Consider the following 18,738-nt stretch of genomic DNA (forward strand, 5'->3'; position numbering starts at 1 on the left):
GGTGACGTCATATCCGCCTGGGCGTGACGCTTCGTGGGGCGGGACGAGGAGAAGCCAAACGTAAAGATACCAGGAGTTTCTCGGGCCCAGCTCTGGCTGCTGCCGGGGAGCCCCAGGTCTTGGCGGGTCCTTGCGGCGAATAGGAGTCTGGTCAGGCGTCAGGCTAGTCCGACGAAGAGTGGGTAGGTGGAAGCCCTCCAAAGAGCGGCGGTTGTACGGGAGCCGTCTCAGTTGGCCGCGCCCCGGGCGCATGCGCGGGGCGGGCGGTGCGCCTTGGGCAGCGTGTCCTCTGCAGCCCCGGGTGCTGAGGGCCTCCGTACGGCGCCGCGTAGGGTCTCGGCCGCAGAACGTGGCCGAGAGGCCCGGGCGAGACTTCGGGACCGTGTCCTGAGCGCGCTCCATGCGCCCGGCGCGAGGTGAGCGCTAAATAGTGGTGGTTGAAAATTATTGAAAGCTACCCAAGTGCTCAGCAGTAGGGAAATTGAGCTTTTTAAAGTGATTGATTTAGTCTAAAAACTGTACGTTGCACGCCCACTGTGCACGACCCAGTGTTTTAGGGCCTTGGGAAACAGCAGTGAACAAGATAGCAAGATTCTTGGAGTGGACTTTTGTTGGGATGGGGAGGGGAAGTACAGATAAAGATAAACGAGTTACATAATTGTCATAGAAAAAGGCAAATGCTACGAAGAAGAAAGCAGGGACGGGGCATGGGGGTGGGGTGCGGTGTTAGCCGAGAAGGGCACTGGCGCATGAGAAAGAGCTAGGCTAGGCCTGTGTGGTGGCGGGGATTGAGCGGAGGGAGAATGGTAGGACATGAAGTCAGAGGTGTAGAGGGAGCAGTCCTGCAGGTGAGGCAGAGCCTTGCAGGCTGCTCTAAGGACTTTGGCCTTACTCTGGATAAAACGGGAACCATAGCAAGATTTTGAGCAGAGGAATGATGTAGCTTGAGTAGATGTTAATAGACTCACTGGCCGCCGTAGGGATGGAGAAGCGGGGGAGTAGGGGGAATCAGATTTATTACTAATAGGTCAGATTAGGAGCATCCCTGCGCAGCCACTAAAAAAGACTGACTTTAGGCCGGGCGCGGTGGCTTATGCCTGTAATCCCAGCACTTTGAGGGGGCCGAGGTCGGCGGATCACTTGACGCCAGGAGTTCGAGACCAGCCTGGGCCAACATGGCGAAACCCCATTTGTACTAAAAATACAAAAGTTAGCTGGGCGTGATGACGTACGCCTGTAATCCTAGCTACTCAGGAGGCTGAGGAACGAGAATTGCTTCGACCCGAAGCACTCCAGCCTGGGCGACAGAGTGAGACTCCATCTCAAAACAAACAAGACTGACTTTAAAGATGACGATGACAGTAACTTCGTGAGCCCCATCTGTGGAGAGCCTGGTGAACATATTTAATACCAGTCTTTACAAAATAATTTCCCAGGCATCCTCTCCTTTAATCTCAGAACAGCCTGCAGAGGGCAGTGCTGTCATTTGTAAGTCTTTTTTTTTTTTTAAATTGCAAAAAATACGTTACATAAAATTTATCGTAAGTAGCATTGAGTACGTTCACAACGCTGTGCAGCCATCACCACTGTCCATCTCGTGAATGTTGTGTAAGTCTTCGTTTTACTGACATCTAAGCCCTGGGCCTAATTTCACTCCCCTATTTTAGGCAGCCAGCTCCATCAAGGCAGTAACACTAAAAAACATTTATGTGCCAAGCAATGAAAGAAACAGATGAGGTTTCTTGTTCTCCCTGCCCTTCTAGTTAGGGGAGACTCTAGTGACTGGGAAAGAAGCATCAGGTAACTATTTCCGCTGTCCTGAAACCAAGGATTCTTTTGAATATATAGGCCTACCACTATCACTTTTCTCTCATTTGAATACCTACTTTGTGTCGTAGTATTACAGGATTTTTTGTTTGTTTTGGAGACAGGGTCATGCTCTGTCACCCAGGCTGGAGTGCAGTGGTACAATCACAGTGCACTGTATCCTTAATTAACCTCCCAGACTCAAGCTATCCTCCCACCTCAGCCCCTGGAGTAGCTGGGACTACAGGCACACACTACCATGCCTGGCTAATTTAAGTTTTTTTTTTTTTTTTTTTAGTGACAGGGTCTCACTATGTTTCCCAGGCTGGTCTCAAACTCCTGGCCTCCCAAACTGTTAAGATTACAGGCATGAGCACCACGCCAGGCCCCAAAGTATTAATGTTTGTTGAATGGATTGGTAGATGTAGCTCCTTGACCCTGACTTCTTTTCTCCAGAGGTCATCATCTGGGAGTGGTTGGAACTGGGTCTAACCCAGAGTGGTTTTGAAATGCTGGTCCATAGCTCTGTGACCTTGGATAAGTCCGTTTCCTTGATTGGGCCTCAGTTTCCTGTTCCCTGTAGTGGGGGATCCATATATTAAACAAATAGACAATGTTAAGAGATTGCATAACATGGGGGCTTAACTTAGAGCAGGGTGTCAGAGAAGACCTTCATGAAGAGGTGGTATTTAAACTGAAAGTTGAAGGATGAATAGGACCTATCCAGAGGGAGAGCAAGGTTGGCATGGAGCCAAGGAAAGGAACTGTCTACAGAGAGATGAGCATGTTTTACGTTCTTGAAAGTTCAGACCTTTTAGAAGCTGCATTGAGTGCCCCTTCCAGGAATCCCTCTTCTCAACCCCTGTGCTGTTTAAGATCAGTTGTTCACAGATAGTCTTGCACAGACCTGGCTTTTGGACTGAGAGCAGGCAGACCCAGGATGGGAGGAGATGGCAGAACGACCATCCCTCATTCTTCTCTTTGTGTTCTATGTTGACTGAGAGTAAACAAGAAGAGGACCTTCAAATCTTAGATTTTACTCCTTTATGTCTTTTCTTTTTCTTTGGATAAAGAGGCATCGTAACTGGTCTTGAGTGGGCTCAGAGTGGTTGGAATCTCTGGGCACCCTTGGGCAGATGTTACCTACGTTTACTAAACCTCTGTGTCATCTTCTCGAAAATGGGAATAATAATACCTCTTACCTCAGGAGCATTTTGAAGACAAGCTAAGGCATGTGAAATGTTTAGCAAAGAGCTGGGTGCTCATAAGGAAAATTGTTAGCCAAAATTATGTTGTTATGTTTTAAGTAAGAGTACAGTGATTTGGCATTTATAGAATATAGAAACTTATTTTGTATTCGTATGGGTAACCTTAGTTTGATCAGAATTAGATGAGTTACTGTGCTCAGAAGTCTTAAAAACCAAACAGGAGGCCAGGCACAGTGGCTCACACCTGTAATACTGGCACTTTGGGAGGCCGAGGCAGGCGTATCACAAGGTCAGGAGTTCGAGACCAGCCTGACCAATATGGTGAAACCCTGTCTCTACTAAAAATACAAAAAAGGTAGCCGGGCGTGGTAGCACATTCCTATAATCCCAGCTACTCGGGAGGCTGAGGCAGGAGAATTGCTTGAATCCGGGAGGCGGAGGTTGCAGTGAGCCAAGATTGCGCCACTGCACTCCAGCCTGGGCGACAGAGCAAGACTCCTTCTCCAGAAAAAAAATAATAATAACAGGAAGGCTGGGCCTGGTGGCTCACACTTGTAATCCCAGCACTTTGGGAGGCTGAGTTGGGCAAATTGCTTGAGCCCAGGAGTTTGAAACCAGCCTGGGCAACATGGTGAAACCCTGTCTCTACAAAAAATACAAAAATCTGCTGGATGTGGTGGCACGTGCCTATACTCCCAGCTACTCAGGAGTGTGAAGCAGGAAGATCACCTGAGCCTTGAGAGCCAGAGGTGGAGGCTGCAGTGAACTCTGATTGTACCACTGCACTTCAGCCTAGGTGACAGGGTGAGACCCTGCCTTAAAACAAACAAACAAACAAAAAACAAATAGGCCAAATTCTCATCAAAACTCTGAAAAATAGCATGTGCATTGGTCATTTCTAGCCCTCTTGACTTACTGTAGGTGTGATCAGCACTGGAAAAGATGCCTGCCCCTGCTGCCACATATGAAAGAGTAGTTTACAAAAACCCTTCCGAGTACCACTACATGAAAGTCTGCCTGTAAGTTTAGTTTCCTAAGTTCTATTTTAGATTACTTTTCTAACATGAATCTGAATAGAATGAAATTTAATATGTCTTTTTTTTTTTTTTTCACTTTTTTTAGGGAATTTCAAGATTGTGGAGTTGGACTGAATGCTGCACAGTTAAAACAGCTGCTTATTTCGGCCGTGAAGGACCTGTTTGGGGAGGTATGGAATCACTTGGTAGATTGAACATTCCAAAGATCTTTGTAAGAAATACAGAAAGAGGCCGGGCGCGGTAGCTCACACCTGTAATCCCAGCACTTTGGAGGCCGAGGTGGGCAGATCATGAGGTCAAGAGATCGAGACCATCCTGGCCAACATGGCGAAACCCCATCTCTACTAAAACTGCAAAGATAAGCCGGGTGTGGTGGCAGGCACCTGTAATTCCAGCTACTCGGGAGGCTGAGGCAGGATAATTGCTCGAACCCGGGAGGCAGAGGTTGCAGTGAGCCGAGATCACGCCATTGCACTCCAGCCTGGCAACAGAGCGAGACTCTGTCACAAAAAAAAAATCCAGAAAGAATGCTTTTCAAACATCAAAAAAAAAAAAATTATACAACTCTGTATTTTTAAATTTTTATTCATTTATTGTAATAAACACATTTGTATTCCTTTTTTTCCCCCTTCATCCTCTCTGCCCTCCTACCCTTCCCAGCCTTTGATAATCACCAATCTACTTTCTATCCTCATGAAATCTACTTTTTGTTGTTGTTTTGTTGTTGTTGTTGTTTTTCTTTGAGATGGAGTCTTGCTTTGTTGCCCAGGCTGGAGTGCAATGGCACATTCTCGGCTCACTGCAGCCTCTGCCTCCCAGATTCAAGGGATCTTCCTGCCTTAGCCCCCCCGGTAGCTGAGATTACAGGCACACGCTACCATGCCCAGCTAATTTTTGTATTTTTACTAGAGACAGGGTTTCGTCATGTTGGCCAGGCTGGTCTTGAACTCCTGACCTCAGGTGATCCACACGCCTTGGGCTCCCAAAGTGCTGGGATTACAGGCACGAGCCACTGTGCCTGGCGAGATCTGCTTTTTTAGCTCTCACATATGAGTGAGAACATGCAACAGTTGTCTTTCTGTGCCTGGCTGGCTTCACTTAACAAAATGGCCTCCAGTTCTATTCATGGTGCTGCAAATGACAGAATTTCATTCTTTTTTATGGCTGAATAATATTCCATTGTAATATATACCACTTTTTTTTTTTTTTTTTTCCATTGATGGGCACTTAAGTTCTATATTTTGCCTATTGGGAATAGTACTGCAATAAATATGAGAGTGCATATGTCCTTTTTTTTTTTTTTTTCCCCACCTTGGCCTCCCAAAGTGCTGGGATGACAGCATGAGCCACTATGCCCAGCTGCACATGTCTTTTTGAATTGATTTCCTTTCTCTTGGATTTATGCTCAGTAGTAGACTTGCTGGATTAAATGGTATTCTATTTTTAGTTTAGTTTCTTTTGTTTTTTGTTTTTGAGATGAAGTCTTGCCGTGATGCCCAGGGTGGAGTGCAGTGGCATGGTCATGGCTCACTACAGCCTCAACCTCCCAAGCTCAAGTGATTCTCCCACCTCAGTATCCCGAGTAGCTGGGACCACAGGCGTGTGCCACCACGCCAGTTTTTTTTATTTGTAGAGACGAGGTCTCACTATGTTGCCCAGGCTCCTGGACTCAAGCAATCCTCCTGCCTTGGCCTCCCAAAGCACTGGGATTACAGACATGAGCCACTGCACCTGACCTATTTTTAGTTTTTTGGGAAACCTCCATACTGCTCTCCACAGTGGTTGTACATTTACATTCCTCCCAGTAGTGTGTGAGGGTTCCCCTAAAGATTATTTTATTTTATTTTTATTTATTTATTTTTTGAGACAGAGTCTCGCTCTGTCACCCAGGCTGGAGTGCAGTGGCACAACCTCCGCACCACCCCCCCGCCCCTCCCGGATTCAAGCGATTCTCCTGCCTCAGCCTCCCGAGTAGCTGAGACTACAGGTGCCTGCCACCACGCCCAGCTAATTTTTGTATTCCCCTAGAGATTATTTTAAAACTGTGTTTGAAATTGCAGAAGTAAACTTTCAGAAGTGATGAATTTTGTTGGGTTTATTCTAATATGCCTTTTGTTTGACAAGGAACACGTTAGACAAATGATTGTTGTAGCACAGTGCTACTCAAAGTGTGGCCTAGACTGGCACCTGCAAACTCTTTGCCCATCTTGAAGAGATAAGGAATTTGCAGCAGAACCACTTTTAATGAGAAAGTCTCCTTATGGGCCAGGTGCAGTGGCTCACTCCTGTAATCCCAGCTCTTCGGGAGGCTGAGACGAGCAGATCACTTACAGTCAGGAGTTTGAGACTAGCGTGGCCAACGTGGTGAAACACTTTCTCTACTGAAAATACAAAAATTAGCTGGGCATGGTGGCGCACGCTTGTAGTCCCAGCTACTTGGAAGGCTGAGGCAGGAGAATTGCTTGAACCTGGGAGGCAGAGATCACGCCACTGCATTCCAGCCTGGGCAACAGAGCAAGACTCCGTCTCAAAAAAAAAAGGGCTGGGCACGGTAGCTCACGCCTGTAATCCTAGCACTTTGGGAGGCCAAGGCAGGCAGATCCCAAGGTCAGGACATCGAGACCGTCCTGGCTAACACGGTGAAACCCCGTCTCTACTAAAAACACAAAAAGCCGGGCGCAGCGGCGGGCACCTGTAGTCCCAGCTACTCGGGAGGCTGAGGCAGGAGAATGGCATGAACCTGGGAGATGGAGCTTGCAGTGAGCCGAGATCGCGCCACTGCACTCCAGCCTGGGCGACAGAGCGAGACTCCGTCTCAAAAAAAAGGCTCCTCATGAAAAAAAGATGAACTGAACTAAACATGGTGATTAATGATACTATTGGTTTATATTCTGATTTCAACTCATTATTTTGTCATAGACCAGCATTTTAAGCAACTTTGAGAACAGAAGTAGAGAAGTAGAGTTTCAGAAGTTGAGAGAAGACAGGATGCTCAGGAAATTATTTTGTGATTCATATAGTCTGTCAAATCAAAATATGCTAAGTACCTCATCAAAATTTAAAACTTTTACTCTGCAAAAGACTCTTAAGAGGATGAAAGGGCCAGGTGCAGTGGCTCACAGCTATAATCCCACCACTTTGAGAGGCCAAGCAGGTGGATCACTTGAGTCCAGGAGTTCCAGGCCAGCCTGGGTATCTGGTGAAACCCCATCTCTACAAAACAATTTGAAAAATTGAGCTGGGTGTGGTGGTGTGCACTGATAGTCCCTGAGGTGGGAGGATTGCTTGAGCCCAAGAGCTCAAGGTTGCAATGAGTGGTGATCACACCACCATGGCTGGGGTAGGGGTGGGAAAGGATGAAAAGATGAATTACACACTGGGGGGAAATATTTGTAAACCACGTATCCAACAAAGGACTATAGTGTCTAGAATATATAAATGACATTTGGCCTGGTGCAGTGGCTCACGCCCGTAATCCCAACACTTTGGGAAGCCAGGGCAGGAAGATTGCTTGAGGCCAGGAGTTCGAGGCTGGCTGTGGTAAACTATGATTGCAGTACTGCACTGCAGCCTGGTCAACAGAACAAGACCCTGTTTCAAAAATAATAACACGTGGGGCGTGGTGGCTCATGCCTGTAATCCCAGCACTTTGGGAGGCCGAGGTGGGTTGATTGCCTGAGGTCAGGAGTTTGAGACCATCCTGGCCAACATGGCAAAACCCCGTCTCTGATAAAACTATAAAAACTAGCCGGGCGTGGTGGCACATGCCTGTAACCCCAGCTACTCGGGAGGTTAAGGCAGGAGAACCACTTGAACCTGGGAGGCGGAGGTTGCAGTGAGCCGAGATCACACCACTGCACTCCAGCCAGGGTGACAGAGAGAGAGACTGTCTCAAAAAAATAATAGTAATAATAATAAAAAAGAAGTATCAAAACTCAACCAAACAATTCAATTAGAAAATGGGCAAAAACATTAACAGACATTTTACTAAAGAGAATGTATGGTTGGCAAAGAAGCACATGGAAAGATGTTTAACATTAGCCATTAGGGAAATGCACATTAATGACACAATGAGATACCACTGTGTACCTAGCAGAATGACTGAAATAAAAAATGACAACACTAAGTGCTAGCAAGAATGCGAAGAAACTAGATCACTCATACACTACAGTGAGTATGTAAAATGGTGCAGCCACTCTGGAACATAGTTTGGCAGTATTTTTTTTTTTTTTTTTTTTGAGATGGAGTCTCATTCTGTCACCAGGCTGGAGTGCAGTGGCACAATCTTGGCTCACTACAACCTCCGCCTCCCAGGTTCAGGCGATTCTCCTGCCTCAGCCTCCCAAGTAGCTAGGACTATAGGCGCACACCACCACACCCAGCTAATTTTTTTGTATTTTTAGTGGAGACGGGGTTTCACCATGTTGACCAGGATGGTCTCAATCTCTTGACCTTGTGATCCGCCTGCCTCGGCCTCCCAAAGTGCTGGGATTACAGGTGTGAGCCACCACGCCTGGCCAGCAGTATCTTTAACAAACTAAACGTGCATCTGCCATAGAACCCAGCATTAGCACTCCTGGGCATCTGTTCCAGAGGACTGAAAACTTAAGTTCACACAAAAGCCTGTACATGAATATTCATAGCAGCTTTATTTTTAATAACAATGAAACTGAAAATACCCCATATATCCTTCAATGGGTGAATAAACTGTGGTACATTCCTACTATGGAATATACTCGACTGTGAAAAGGAATGACCTATTTAGACACAATATGAATGAATCTCCAGAGAATTATGCTGAGTGAAAAAAAGCCAATCCCAAAACATGACATATTGGGTGTTTCCATTTATAGAAGACTCTTGAAATACTATATATAATCTGGAGAAAGGTTAGTGGTTGCTGGGGTGAGGAGTAGGGGAGGAGGGGTGGGTGTGGCTGTAAAGGGTAGAATAAGGGAGTCTTATGATGGTACAGTTCTTTATCATTGATTGTGGTGGTAGTTATATGAAGCTACCTATGTGGGAAAATTACATAGAGCCACACACAGGTATAAATATGAGTAGACATACGATTGGTAAAATCTGAATAACCTGGTTTGTACCAATACCAGTTTTGTAGTTTTGCTACTGTACTGTAGTTATGCAAGACATTGACATTGTGGGAGGCTGGATGAAGAGTGCATGGAACCTCCCTGTACATTTCTTATTTATTTATTTATTTATTTTTGAAACAGAGTTTCGCTCTTCTTGCCCAGGCTGGAGTGCAATGGCACGATCTTGGCTCACCGCACCCTCCGCCTCCCAGGTTCAAGCGATTCTTCTGCCTCAGCCTCGCAAGTAGCTGGGATTACAGGCATGTGCCACCACACCCGGCTAATTTTGTATTTTTAGTAAAAATGGGGTTTCTCCATGTTGATCAGGCTGGTCTCAAACTCCCGACCTCAGGTGATCCGCCCTCCTTGGCCTCCCAAAGTGCCGGGATTACAGGCGTGAGCCACTGTGCCCGGCCAATCCCTGTACATTTCTTTGTGATCTCTTGTGAGTCTATAATTTTTTTAAATACAAAATTTTTTTTAAAAATATCCCTGTGTGTACCTGTGTGTCAGGTAGAAAACCTCGTTCCTGGGGTTTATATAGCTGGAAACAAACAGACATGGCCTCTGCCACATGGACTAATGTCTTGGTTCTTGTAGTAGGAAAACATGTTAGACAATTAGTGACAAGAATAAAGGGAATTATGAAAGAGAAAGTACGGTGTCCTGTACAAGAAAGAACATAGCAAGCTGACTTTGTCTCATCTTGAAGATCAGTCAAGGAACAATTTAAATGAAGGTTCAAAGGATGAGGGACATCAGCCATATGAAGAGGTGTAGGCAGAACATTCTAGGCAGGGGGAGCTGTAAGTAGGCAACTAAAGTGCCAGCACCATTAAATAAAATACTGCTTTTGTGGAGGAGAAAAGCTCAAAACTCATTTGTTGTCAGAAGTTGATAAGCATTCAAGAATAATGGTGAGAATAGCCTGCTAATAGCATTATTCCATATGCAGGTTGATGCCGCTTTACCTTTGGACATCCTAACCTATGAAGAGAAGACCTTGTCAGCCATCTTGAGAATATGTAGCAGGTATGACAGAGAGTGGGAAATTTCTGGTATAACAGGGCAGAGAGACCGATGGAGCAAAAATGCTCTCTTCTGAGAATGAGAATAATTTTTTTGTTGTGAACTCTGAGCAGCTTTTGGGGATTTAAACTGGGATGAATATGAACATTCATCCACCAGAAACTTGTACTCTAGATAGGGCAAAACTTACGATTTGGTTACAGCTGTAGTTTTCCCATTGATGGTTATAGTTACAAAGTCAGAAGTGAATATTTTAGAAACCTTAGTTGAGGTTCATTTTGTTCTCTGTCTATGACACACTATGTATTTTCTTGATCTTTCTGCAGTGGTCTTGTCAAATTGTGGAGCTCTTTGACCCTGTTAGGATCCTATAAAGGCAAAAAATGTGCTTTCCGGGTGATTCAGGTAAAGACTATTCCCTCACATATTCCAAACAAGACTGAGTGATGGGTCAACTGCTTCTTAATATACACAACTCATTTTTGTGCTTGCATAAATGTAATATGGTTAAAATGATCTAAGTAGGGGAAAATAAAGGACTGGATTGTTTCCAAAAATGTGAGACAGAGCACTTAGATTTTAAATTCTGCGGGAGATGTTTTGGGATAAAACTTGCAACCCTGTGGTTAAGGCTTACTTTTTTTATTTAACACTTAATGCCTTGTGTGTTATATATTGGTACGCTCTTTTTGAGATGTGACCACTTGTTATCGAAGGCTTCCTCTCGGGATGCTCTGTAAAATGCTCCTGCATCAGCTTTGTTTATCCTGTAAAACTGGGCATGTTTCCCCATTGCCCTGTGCTTCAGTGTGGTTTCTCCCAATGCCTTAACCTTTTTCTTTCTCTTCTAGGTTTCTCCATTTCTCCTTGCATTATCTGGTAATAGTAGGGAACTAGTATTGGATTGAATGAATAGTCTTCCATTTTGGAAACGTTCGTCCACTCTCATATTTATTTTTTGGTGCCTGCATGTTTGAAGACTGAAGCAGGCTAAAAGCTCTTGATGAAATTTGAGGGTGCTGAAGATGTTCCCACTAATTTCCAGCCATCACCTTTGGTGGGGTGGGCTTCGGAGGACAGTCTGTCTGAACCTGCCAGTGCTGACCCTGCAGCACTTTCAGCATATGCACATCAAAGTTGGAGACCGCGCTGAACTTAGGAGGGCCTTCACACAGACGGATGTGGCTACCTTCTCAGAATTAACAGGGGATGTCAATCCTTTGCATTTGAATGAAGACTTTGCAAAACACACCAAGTTTGGAAATACAATTGTACATGGAGTTTTGATCAACGGACTTATCTCAGCTCTCCTGGGAACTAAAATGCCAGGGCCAGGCTGTGTATTTCTTTCCCAGGAAATTAGCTTTCCAGCCCCTTTATATATTGGAGAAGTTGTTTTAGCTTCTGCAGAAGTGAAAAAGCTGAAGCGGTTCATTGCTATTATTGCAGTGTCATGTTCTGTAATAGAAAGTAAAAAGACTGTTATGGAAGGCTGGGTTAAAGTTATGGTTCCAGAAGCTCCCAAATCCTGAAATACATGTTTTAAAGATGCAACCTCCAACACCAATGCTGTTGTTAAAGAGCCTATGGGGAATTGCTGCTCTTCACCAAAGAATGGTTGATAGGCCCAGAAGCCCATCTTAGTTAGGGGAAGGGAGCAGGAAGAGGGTTGTTCAAATGCCCACTTTCCAGTTTGGCCTTATGCTTCACACAGACTTGAGTGTATGCAGGATTTCATTATCTGCCTGGGTTTTTTGTTCGTTTGTTTTTTGTTTTTTAATTCAAGAAGTAGGCTGGGCCCGGTGGCTCATGCCTGTAATCCTGGCACTTTGGGAGGCTGCGGCAGGCGGATCACTTGAGGTCAGGAGTCCAAGACCAGCCTGGCCAACATGGTGAAACCCCATCTCTACCAAAAAAAAAAAAAAAAAAAAATGCAACTAGCTGTGCTTGGTGACTTGGCCCTGTAGTCCCAGTTGCTCGGGAGGCTGAGGTGGGAGAATTGCTTGGGCCCGAGAGCTGGAGGTTATGGTGAGAAGCTGAGATTGCACCACTGCACTGTAGCCTGAGTGACGGAGCGAGACCCTGTCTCAAGAAAGAAGTATTGGGAAGGTTATTTAAAGACTCTACTTTTAAATCAGGCGTGGCAGCTCACGCCTGTAATCCCAGCATTTTGGGAGGCTGAGGCAGGCGAATCACTTGAGGTCAGGAGTTCAAGACCAGCCTGGCCAACATGTGAAACCCCATCTCTACTAAAAATACAAAAACTAACCGGGCATGGTGGCAGGCACCTGTAATCCCAGCTACTTGGGAGGCTGAGGCAGGAGAATCTCTTGAACCTGGGAGGTTGCAGTGAGCCGAAATCACACCACTGCACTTCAGCCTGGGCGACAGAGCAAAACTCCACCTCAAAAAAAAAAAGATTCTTTTAGAAATTCAGACCTAGATAGATTTGCATTTGGATAACAAAGCCCTACCTATAGCCATGTGGAAGCAGCTTGTCACTGTATTTTAACTGTGTAACAATTATTGAAGGCGAAAATAGAAGTTGGGTCATCTTTGAACACCTACCTTTTATCAATGAATATTTTTAGACTGTTCTTCAGTATCTGAGTCAGAGTTTATTGTAATTTGTTATTTACACCAAGGTGGCATCTTAGTCTACCTTCAGTGAGACTTGCGTTTCAGGGGAGGGGCGTATGTGCATCCTCGGTCTCAGTTATGTAAACGGTCTGATCTGTAAAATAGTGGTAGCACATGCCACGTGGGATAGTTGGTGGAGATGATAGATGGAGTTAAGCACAGGGCCCAGCCTGTCAGCAGTAGCTACTATTATTGTTGCCCATTTCCCCTGCAACTGAGGTGAGAGGTTTTCCTGAGTTTGAAGCTGACTGGCCCACAGTTAAACGTAACAGACCAGTTTTTCAGGGTGTCAGCCAACCTCTATTAGTGTTCTTAAGTACAGTTTCTGTTTTAAAAGTTCAGATTATTCCTTGAAAATTTGCATCTACCTCCCATTATATGAGTAATACATGCTTATAGTAAAAAAAAAAAAAAAACTTGTAAGAAATAAATATTAAGATTATGGAGGCCAAATTCTTAAGACTTTGGGGGCTGGGGTCAGGGAGGTTATATTGAAGGGGAGATGTGCCTAACATGTTAGTACTAAATGGCCATCCCAACACAGCCAACACTTGTTTCCCATTTTTTTCCCCATTTTTTAATAAAATTGAGATATAATTCACATACCATAAAATTCACCTTTTAAAAGTGTACAGTTTAATGGTTTTCAGAATATCCACGAAGTTGTACAACCATCACCAAATCAATTTTTTATAGCATTTTTCATCACCCCCAAAAGAACCTCCCATTAGCAGTCAATCCATTTCTCTCCTCCAGTCTTCGGGAATCACCAGTCTACTTTCTGTCTCTATGGGTTTCCCTGTTCTGGACATTTCATAAAAGTTCATACAATATATGATCCTTTGGAACTGGCTTCTTTGATATAGCATGTTTTCAGGGTTCATCCATGTTACAGCATGTATCAGTACATCATTTTATTTTATGGCTGAATAATATTCCATTGTATTTACCCATACATCAGTTGATATTTGGATTATTTTCGCTTTTGGGCTGTTAAAAATAATGTTATGAACATTATAGAAGAGGTTTTTATGTACACAGGTTTTAAATATATATATATATATATATAAATTTTTTTTTTTTCTTTTTTGAGACGGGGTCTTGCTCTGTCGCCCAGGCTGGAGTGCAGTGGTGCGATCCCAGCTCACTGCAAGCTCCTCCTCCTGGGTTCAGGCCATTCTCCTGCCTCAGCCTCCCAAGTAGCTGGGACTACAGCGCCTGCAACCACGCCTGGCTAATTTTTTGTATTTTTAGTAGAGACGGGGTTTCACCGTGTTAACCGGATGGTCTCGATCTCCTGACCTCGTGATCTGCCTGCCTCGGCCTCCCAAAGTGCTGGGATTACAGGCATTAGCCACTGCGCCTGGCCGACAGGTTTTAAATTCTAGGAGTGGAATTGCTGTATCATGTAACTTTAATATTATAAAGAATTGTCAAATTGTTGTTCAAATTACTATTGGGCATGAGGTGGTATCTCATTGTAGTTATGATTTCCATTTCTCTAATGTCAGCCAACACATTCAAGACAATCTATGACAGAATTTTTAATTTTTACCCAGAGAGCAGCTGAACAGACAACTAGAAAGAATTATTCTAGGCCAGGCGTGGTGGCTCACGCCTGTAATTCTCAGCACTTTGGGAGGCCAAGGCAGGCGGATCATGAGGTCGAGGTCAAGAGATTGAGACCATCCTGGCCATCTTGATGAAACCCCATCTCTACTAAGAATACAAAAAAATTAACTGGGTGTGGTGGTGCGCGCCTGTAACCCTAGCTACTCGGAGGCTGAGGCAGGAAGATTGCTTGAACTGGGAGGTGGAGGTTGCACTGAGCTGAGATCATGCCCCTGCACTGTAGCCTGGGCAACAAGCGAGACTCCGTCTCAAAAAAAAAAATTATTCTAGTCGCTAGAGGGCAGTGTTGTGTATAAAGTTAGTACTTTAAAACTTTAATACTCTGTTATACCATACACTAGTTTTCGAAGGTGGAAGACAAGACCAAAATCAATGTGGGGAGCAAGGATACTGTTCTTGTGAGTTTCAGAATGTGCAGCATGTGCAGGCTGAGATCCACGTGAAGAAGACATTTATAGGTGAATCACTAGACATGCTGAAAATGTGTTCAAATGGCAAAACAAAATGGGGAACATGAGGCACAAATATACGGACTTGAGGCCAGGACTGCTTGCTCCTGCAGTCAAGTGAGAAAAGGCAAATTAATTGGAGAAAAGGCATACCAATATATTAGCTTGCATGCAGGGGAGAGCTACAGAGTGATTACCCCCCAAACTCCCACCCAATAGGGTTTAGAAGCTTAAATACCACCTAAAGGTTATAGAAAGAGTGTGGGCTCGGATCAGTGGCATAACTAACAGGTTCAGGGAGCTGGAGAAGGGGAAGCCTGGCTAGCAAAGGTGGTCTTGTTATGTAAATGAAGCCCCACAGGTGGCAGCCCTCAAAAGAATAGATGGTAAATGTTTTAGACCTTTTTTGTTGTTGTATGAGACAGAGTCTCGCTCTTGTTGCCCAGGCTGGATTGCGATGGCGCGATCTTGGTTCACTGCGGCCTCCGCCTCCTGGGTTCAAGCGATTCTCTTGGCCTCAGCCTCCCAAGTAGCTGGGATTACAGGCATGCACCACCATGCCCAGCTAAATTTTGTATTTTTAGTGGAGATGGGGTTTCACCATGTTGCCAGGCTGGTTTCGAACTCCTGACCTCAGGTGATCTGGCCTCCTCAGCTTCCCAAAGTGCTGGGATTACAGATGTGAGCCACCATGTCCAGCATGTTTCAGACCTTTAAAGTGTCAGACTAAGTTAATCTTCCCGAGATCCAGACAAGGGAAGGCCTGGCTGCATCAAGCAGATTCTCTGCAAATGCAAGTTTTCTCCACAAAAGACAGCTTTGCAGGGCTACTTCTGTTGGCTCTCTGAACAGCCATCTGAAAATATGACAAATATATTTTGGGGTGAAATATTTTTATTTCCCTCATTCGTGTTGCTGGAACTGGAGCACTGTCAGTTTCTATAATAGCATCTTACATGGCATTAAAATAATTGGAATCATTCTATAGCAATCTTTTTGCTTTCGGAATGTTCTAGATCTTATTCCCCGCTAGAGTTGTAGCGTTTTCCTAATACTATTAGTTGAAAGTCTTCCACCCATGCATATCACCTACCCATTTTCTAAGCCGACATTCAGTGATTATTTTTCTTCACCAAAGAATGGCTTAAAGGGTTAAAGATGAAAAATATAGGGTACGGAAGGGATGTCAGATCTGAATGATAGTTGATTTATACTATGTAACTTTCAAAAGTAGCTACTCAATGTGAGCATTTCCACTGTTTTTTTTTGTTTGTTTGTTTTCTGAGACAGAGTCTCACTCTGTCTCCCAGGCTGGAGTTGCAGTGGTGCAATGACTGCAGCACCTCCTGGGCTTACACAGTCCTGCCTCAGCCTCCTATATAGCAGAGAACAGAGGTGCACACCACCATGTCTGGCTTATTTTTTGATTTTTTGCAGAGATGAGGTCTCACTTTGTTGCCCAGGCTAGTCTCGAACTCCTGGGCTCAAGCAATCCTGCCACCTTGGCTTCCCAAAGTGCTGGGATTACAGGCATGAGCCACTGTGCTCAGCCTTCATGTTCACTTTTTTAAAATGTATGTATTTTTGGCAGAGATATGGGTCTCACTGTGTCACCCAGGTTGTCTCGAACTCCTGGTCTCAAGCGATACTCCTGCTTTGGCCTCCCAAAATGCTGGAATGAGCCTCTGCATACAGAGTTCCACATTTTTATGCTCCCTGAGTCTTGGTCTTTGAAATCTATAAATCAATAAAGGTTGGAAACAGAGAAATAGACAAGAAGTTATCAGTACTTCTCTTTAAATAGTAACTTGTCATTTTTATCCAGAGTCAAGATTCTCAAACCACACGTGCTTTGTTAAAGCTGGCTATAAGGAAAACTGGTTGCTTGGCTTTTTCATTGAGTCTATAAAAACTGCTCAAAAGAATGACTCTTAATGAAAGCCTGAGTGACCCTCAAATTAGGAAATTCTCTCCCAGATAATTGAGAACTGGCCTTGACTGTACCAGGTCACACGTGGAAATAAGTACAAAAGTAATGACTAAAATAGGCCAAGTTGTCCGAGCACTTTGTACATAGGGGTATGATACGACTGCAAATTGTGTGATGTTTAATTGTCACAGAAAGAGATACTCGTTTTAAGCACTTTTAGCCTAATGTACTGGAAAATTGCTTAATGGATTTTTATATTCTATTGGAAACATTTCCATATTGGTGAAATGCCACTCATTCCTTTTTCTGAGGAGCAAATCTTGAGTAGCAATGGGAAGAAAGCCTGGCAACAGCCACCATTTGTCTTGTGGACCTGACATGCTTATTCACCTAGAAAAAGAAGAAATTGCTAAATGCACACTGATACCTCTTAGGTAACCACAGGTTTTCATTTTGTGCTGAATTATTAGTCATTTTTCCTTTATGTTTTTAGAGTATGATTCAGAGACCAATTTATTCCCAAAGAAAATTGCCATTACATCTATTAAGTTTTTATATTAAAACATTTTCTACCAAGGGATGACTGTCACTCTGAGCAACTGTGCCACTGTGAATGCCTCATGTGTCAGCATAGCTTATTATCTAGCTCTGAGCAGAATGGGAGTGCTGCTGAATTAGTCTTGGTCCACAGGTATCTCCAGTGTCCCAGATGTTTCACCTCCTTTGTTCTTATCTTTGCTTTTATTTTGGGTTACAAACACAGCAGATAAATTAATTCTCAGCATCTTCAGAGAAACTGTGGGTTAGAGCAGAATCACCAACTAGAAGAAACCATTTAAATTCAAAAATCATAAGGAACCCAGAACCAATGTTAACACTGCATAAATACAACAAGATTAATAGGAGGCCCCACAGTTAATTCCTAAGGTGGTTCTTAGCTGTAAAGCAATTCAAATGACCTTCTTATAAACCCTGGGCAAAAGTCCCCTGTGATGTGGTGGAAAATATCAACACGTAAAGGAAATAAGAATGACTGTGAGTTGAGTTTTGTTGTTTTAGATCCAGATCATGAATATTTAAAGAAATAAAAGCATTTTGAGTTGGGAGGCCATGCTACTTAGGAAACACTGAGTTTTTCACAAGCTTCTATGATTTGATTTTGTAGAGTAGTTGCCAGGCCTAAGGAGCATCCTTGCTAAAACTCATTATCTTCAGTCAATCTGGGCAAACATCAAGTTGTTAGACAAACAACCTGTGGGCCATTTAAACATTTGGCAACAGTGGGAAATATGTGTGTGTGTGTATATATATGTATATATATATTTATATATATTTTTATACATATATATATATATATATATATATTTTTTTTTTTTTTGGCGAGCCCTGAGTAGTTGTATGTGTGGCAAAAGCTGAGGTTCCCTCTTTCCTCATTGGCCTTAGGCAGCCTGAGACTATAGAAAAAAAACGATTTAAATTAGATCAACTCCGGCCTTGGGGTGTTTCCCCATGTTCAGCCTAAGTCATTTCTTTTCTATTCTTTTTTTTTGAGACAGGATCTGGCTCTGTCATCCAGGCTGGAGTGGAGTGACGGGATCACAGCTTATTGCAGCCTCGACCTCCCTGTGCTCATGTGATCCTCCTACCTCAGCTTCCTGAGTAGCTGGGATCACAGGCATGTGCCACCATGCCCGGCTAATTTTATGACTTTTTGTAGAGATGGGAATCTCACTATGTTGCCTAGGCTGGTCTCAAACTCCTGGGCTCAAGCGATCTGCCTGTCTTGGCCTCCCAAAGTGCTGGGATTATAGGCATGAGCCACCATGCCCAGCTAAGCCTTAGCCATTTCAAATGCCAGGTGGATATCGAGGCTGTCTTGGGGTTTGAAACCTGGTTCCCCATGGATCATGGATC

The 18,738-nt window shown here is 44.1% G+C and overlaps 2 protein-coding genes across 5 annotated transcripts; both read left to right on the plus strand.

Moving 5' to 3' along the window:
* On the plus strand, window positions 1-13,426 carry RPP14 (ribonuclease P/MRP subunit p14). Of its 4 annotated transcripts, none has more exons than XM_031009576.3 (6): window positions 1-182; window positions 3,936-4,033; window positions 4,137-4,221; window positions 10,100-10,176; window positions 10,500-10,578; window positions 11,025-13,426. In XM_031009576.3, the coding sequence occupies exons 2-6, from the start codon at window positions 3,957-3,959 to the stop codon at window positions 11,079-11,081; spliced, it is 375 nt and encodes a 124-aa protein (XP_030865436.2). In that variant the 5' UTR covers window positions 1-182; window positions 3,936-3,956; the 3' UTR covers window positions 11,082-13,426. The 4 variants fall into 4 exon arrangements, with proteins under 4 accessions (XP_030865436.2, XP_030865435.2, XP_030865437.2 ...); XM_031009575.3 differs by having other exon boundaries at window positions 10-416; XM_031009577.3 differs by having other exon boundaries at window positions 26-182; window positions 3,917-4,033.
* HTD2 (hydroxyacyl-thioester dehydratase type 2) lies at window positions 11,199-15,815 on the plus strand. The gene has a single exon (XM_063703870.1). It carries the CDS (start codon window positions 11,199-11,201, stop codon window positions 11,703-11,705), a length of 507 nt encoding a protein of 168 aa, XP_063559940.1. The 3' UTR covers window positions 11,706-15,815.
* The last annotated feature ends 2,923 nt before the right edge of the window (window positions 15,816-18,738 follow it).

The sequence above is a fragment of the Gorilla gorilla genome, chromosome 2 (genome assembly GCF_029281585.2).
Source record: "Gorilla gorilla gorilla isolate KB3781 chromosome 2, NHGRI_mGorGor1-v2.1_pri, whole genome shotgun sequence".
Taxonomy (NCBI): domain Eukaryota; kingdom Metazoa; phylum Chordata; class Mammalia; order Primates; family Hominidae; genus Gorilla; species Gorilla gorilla.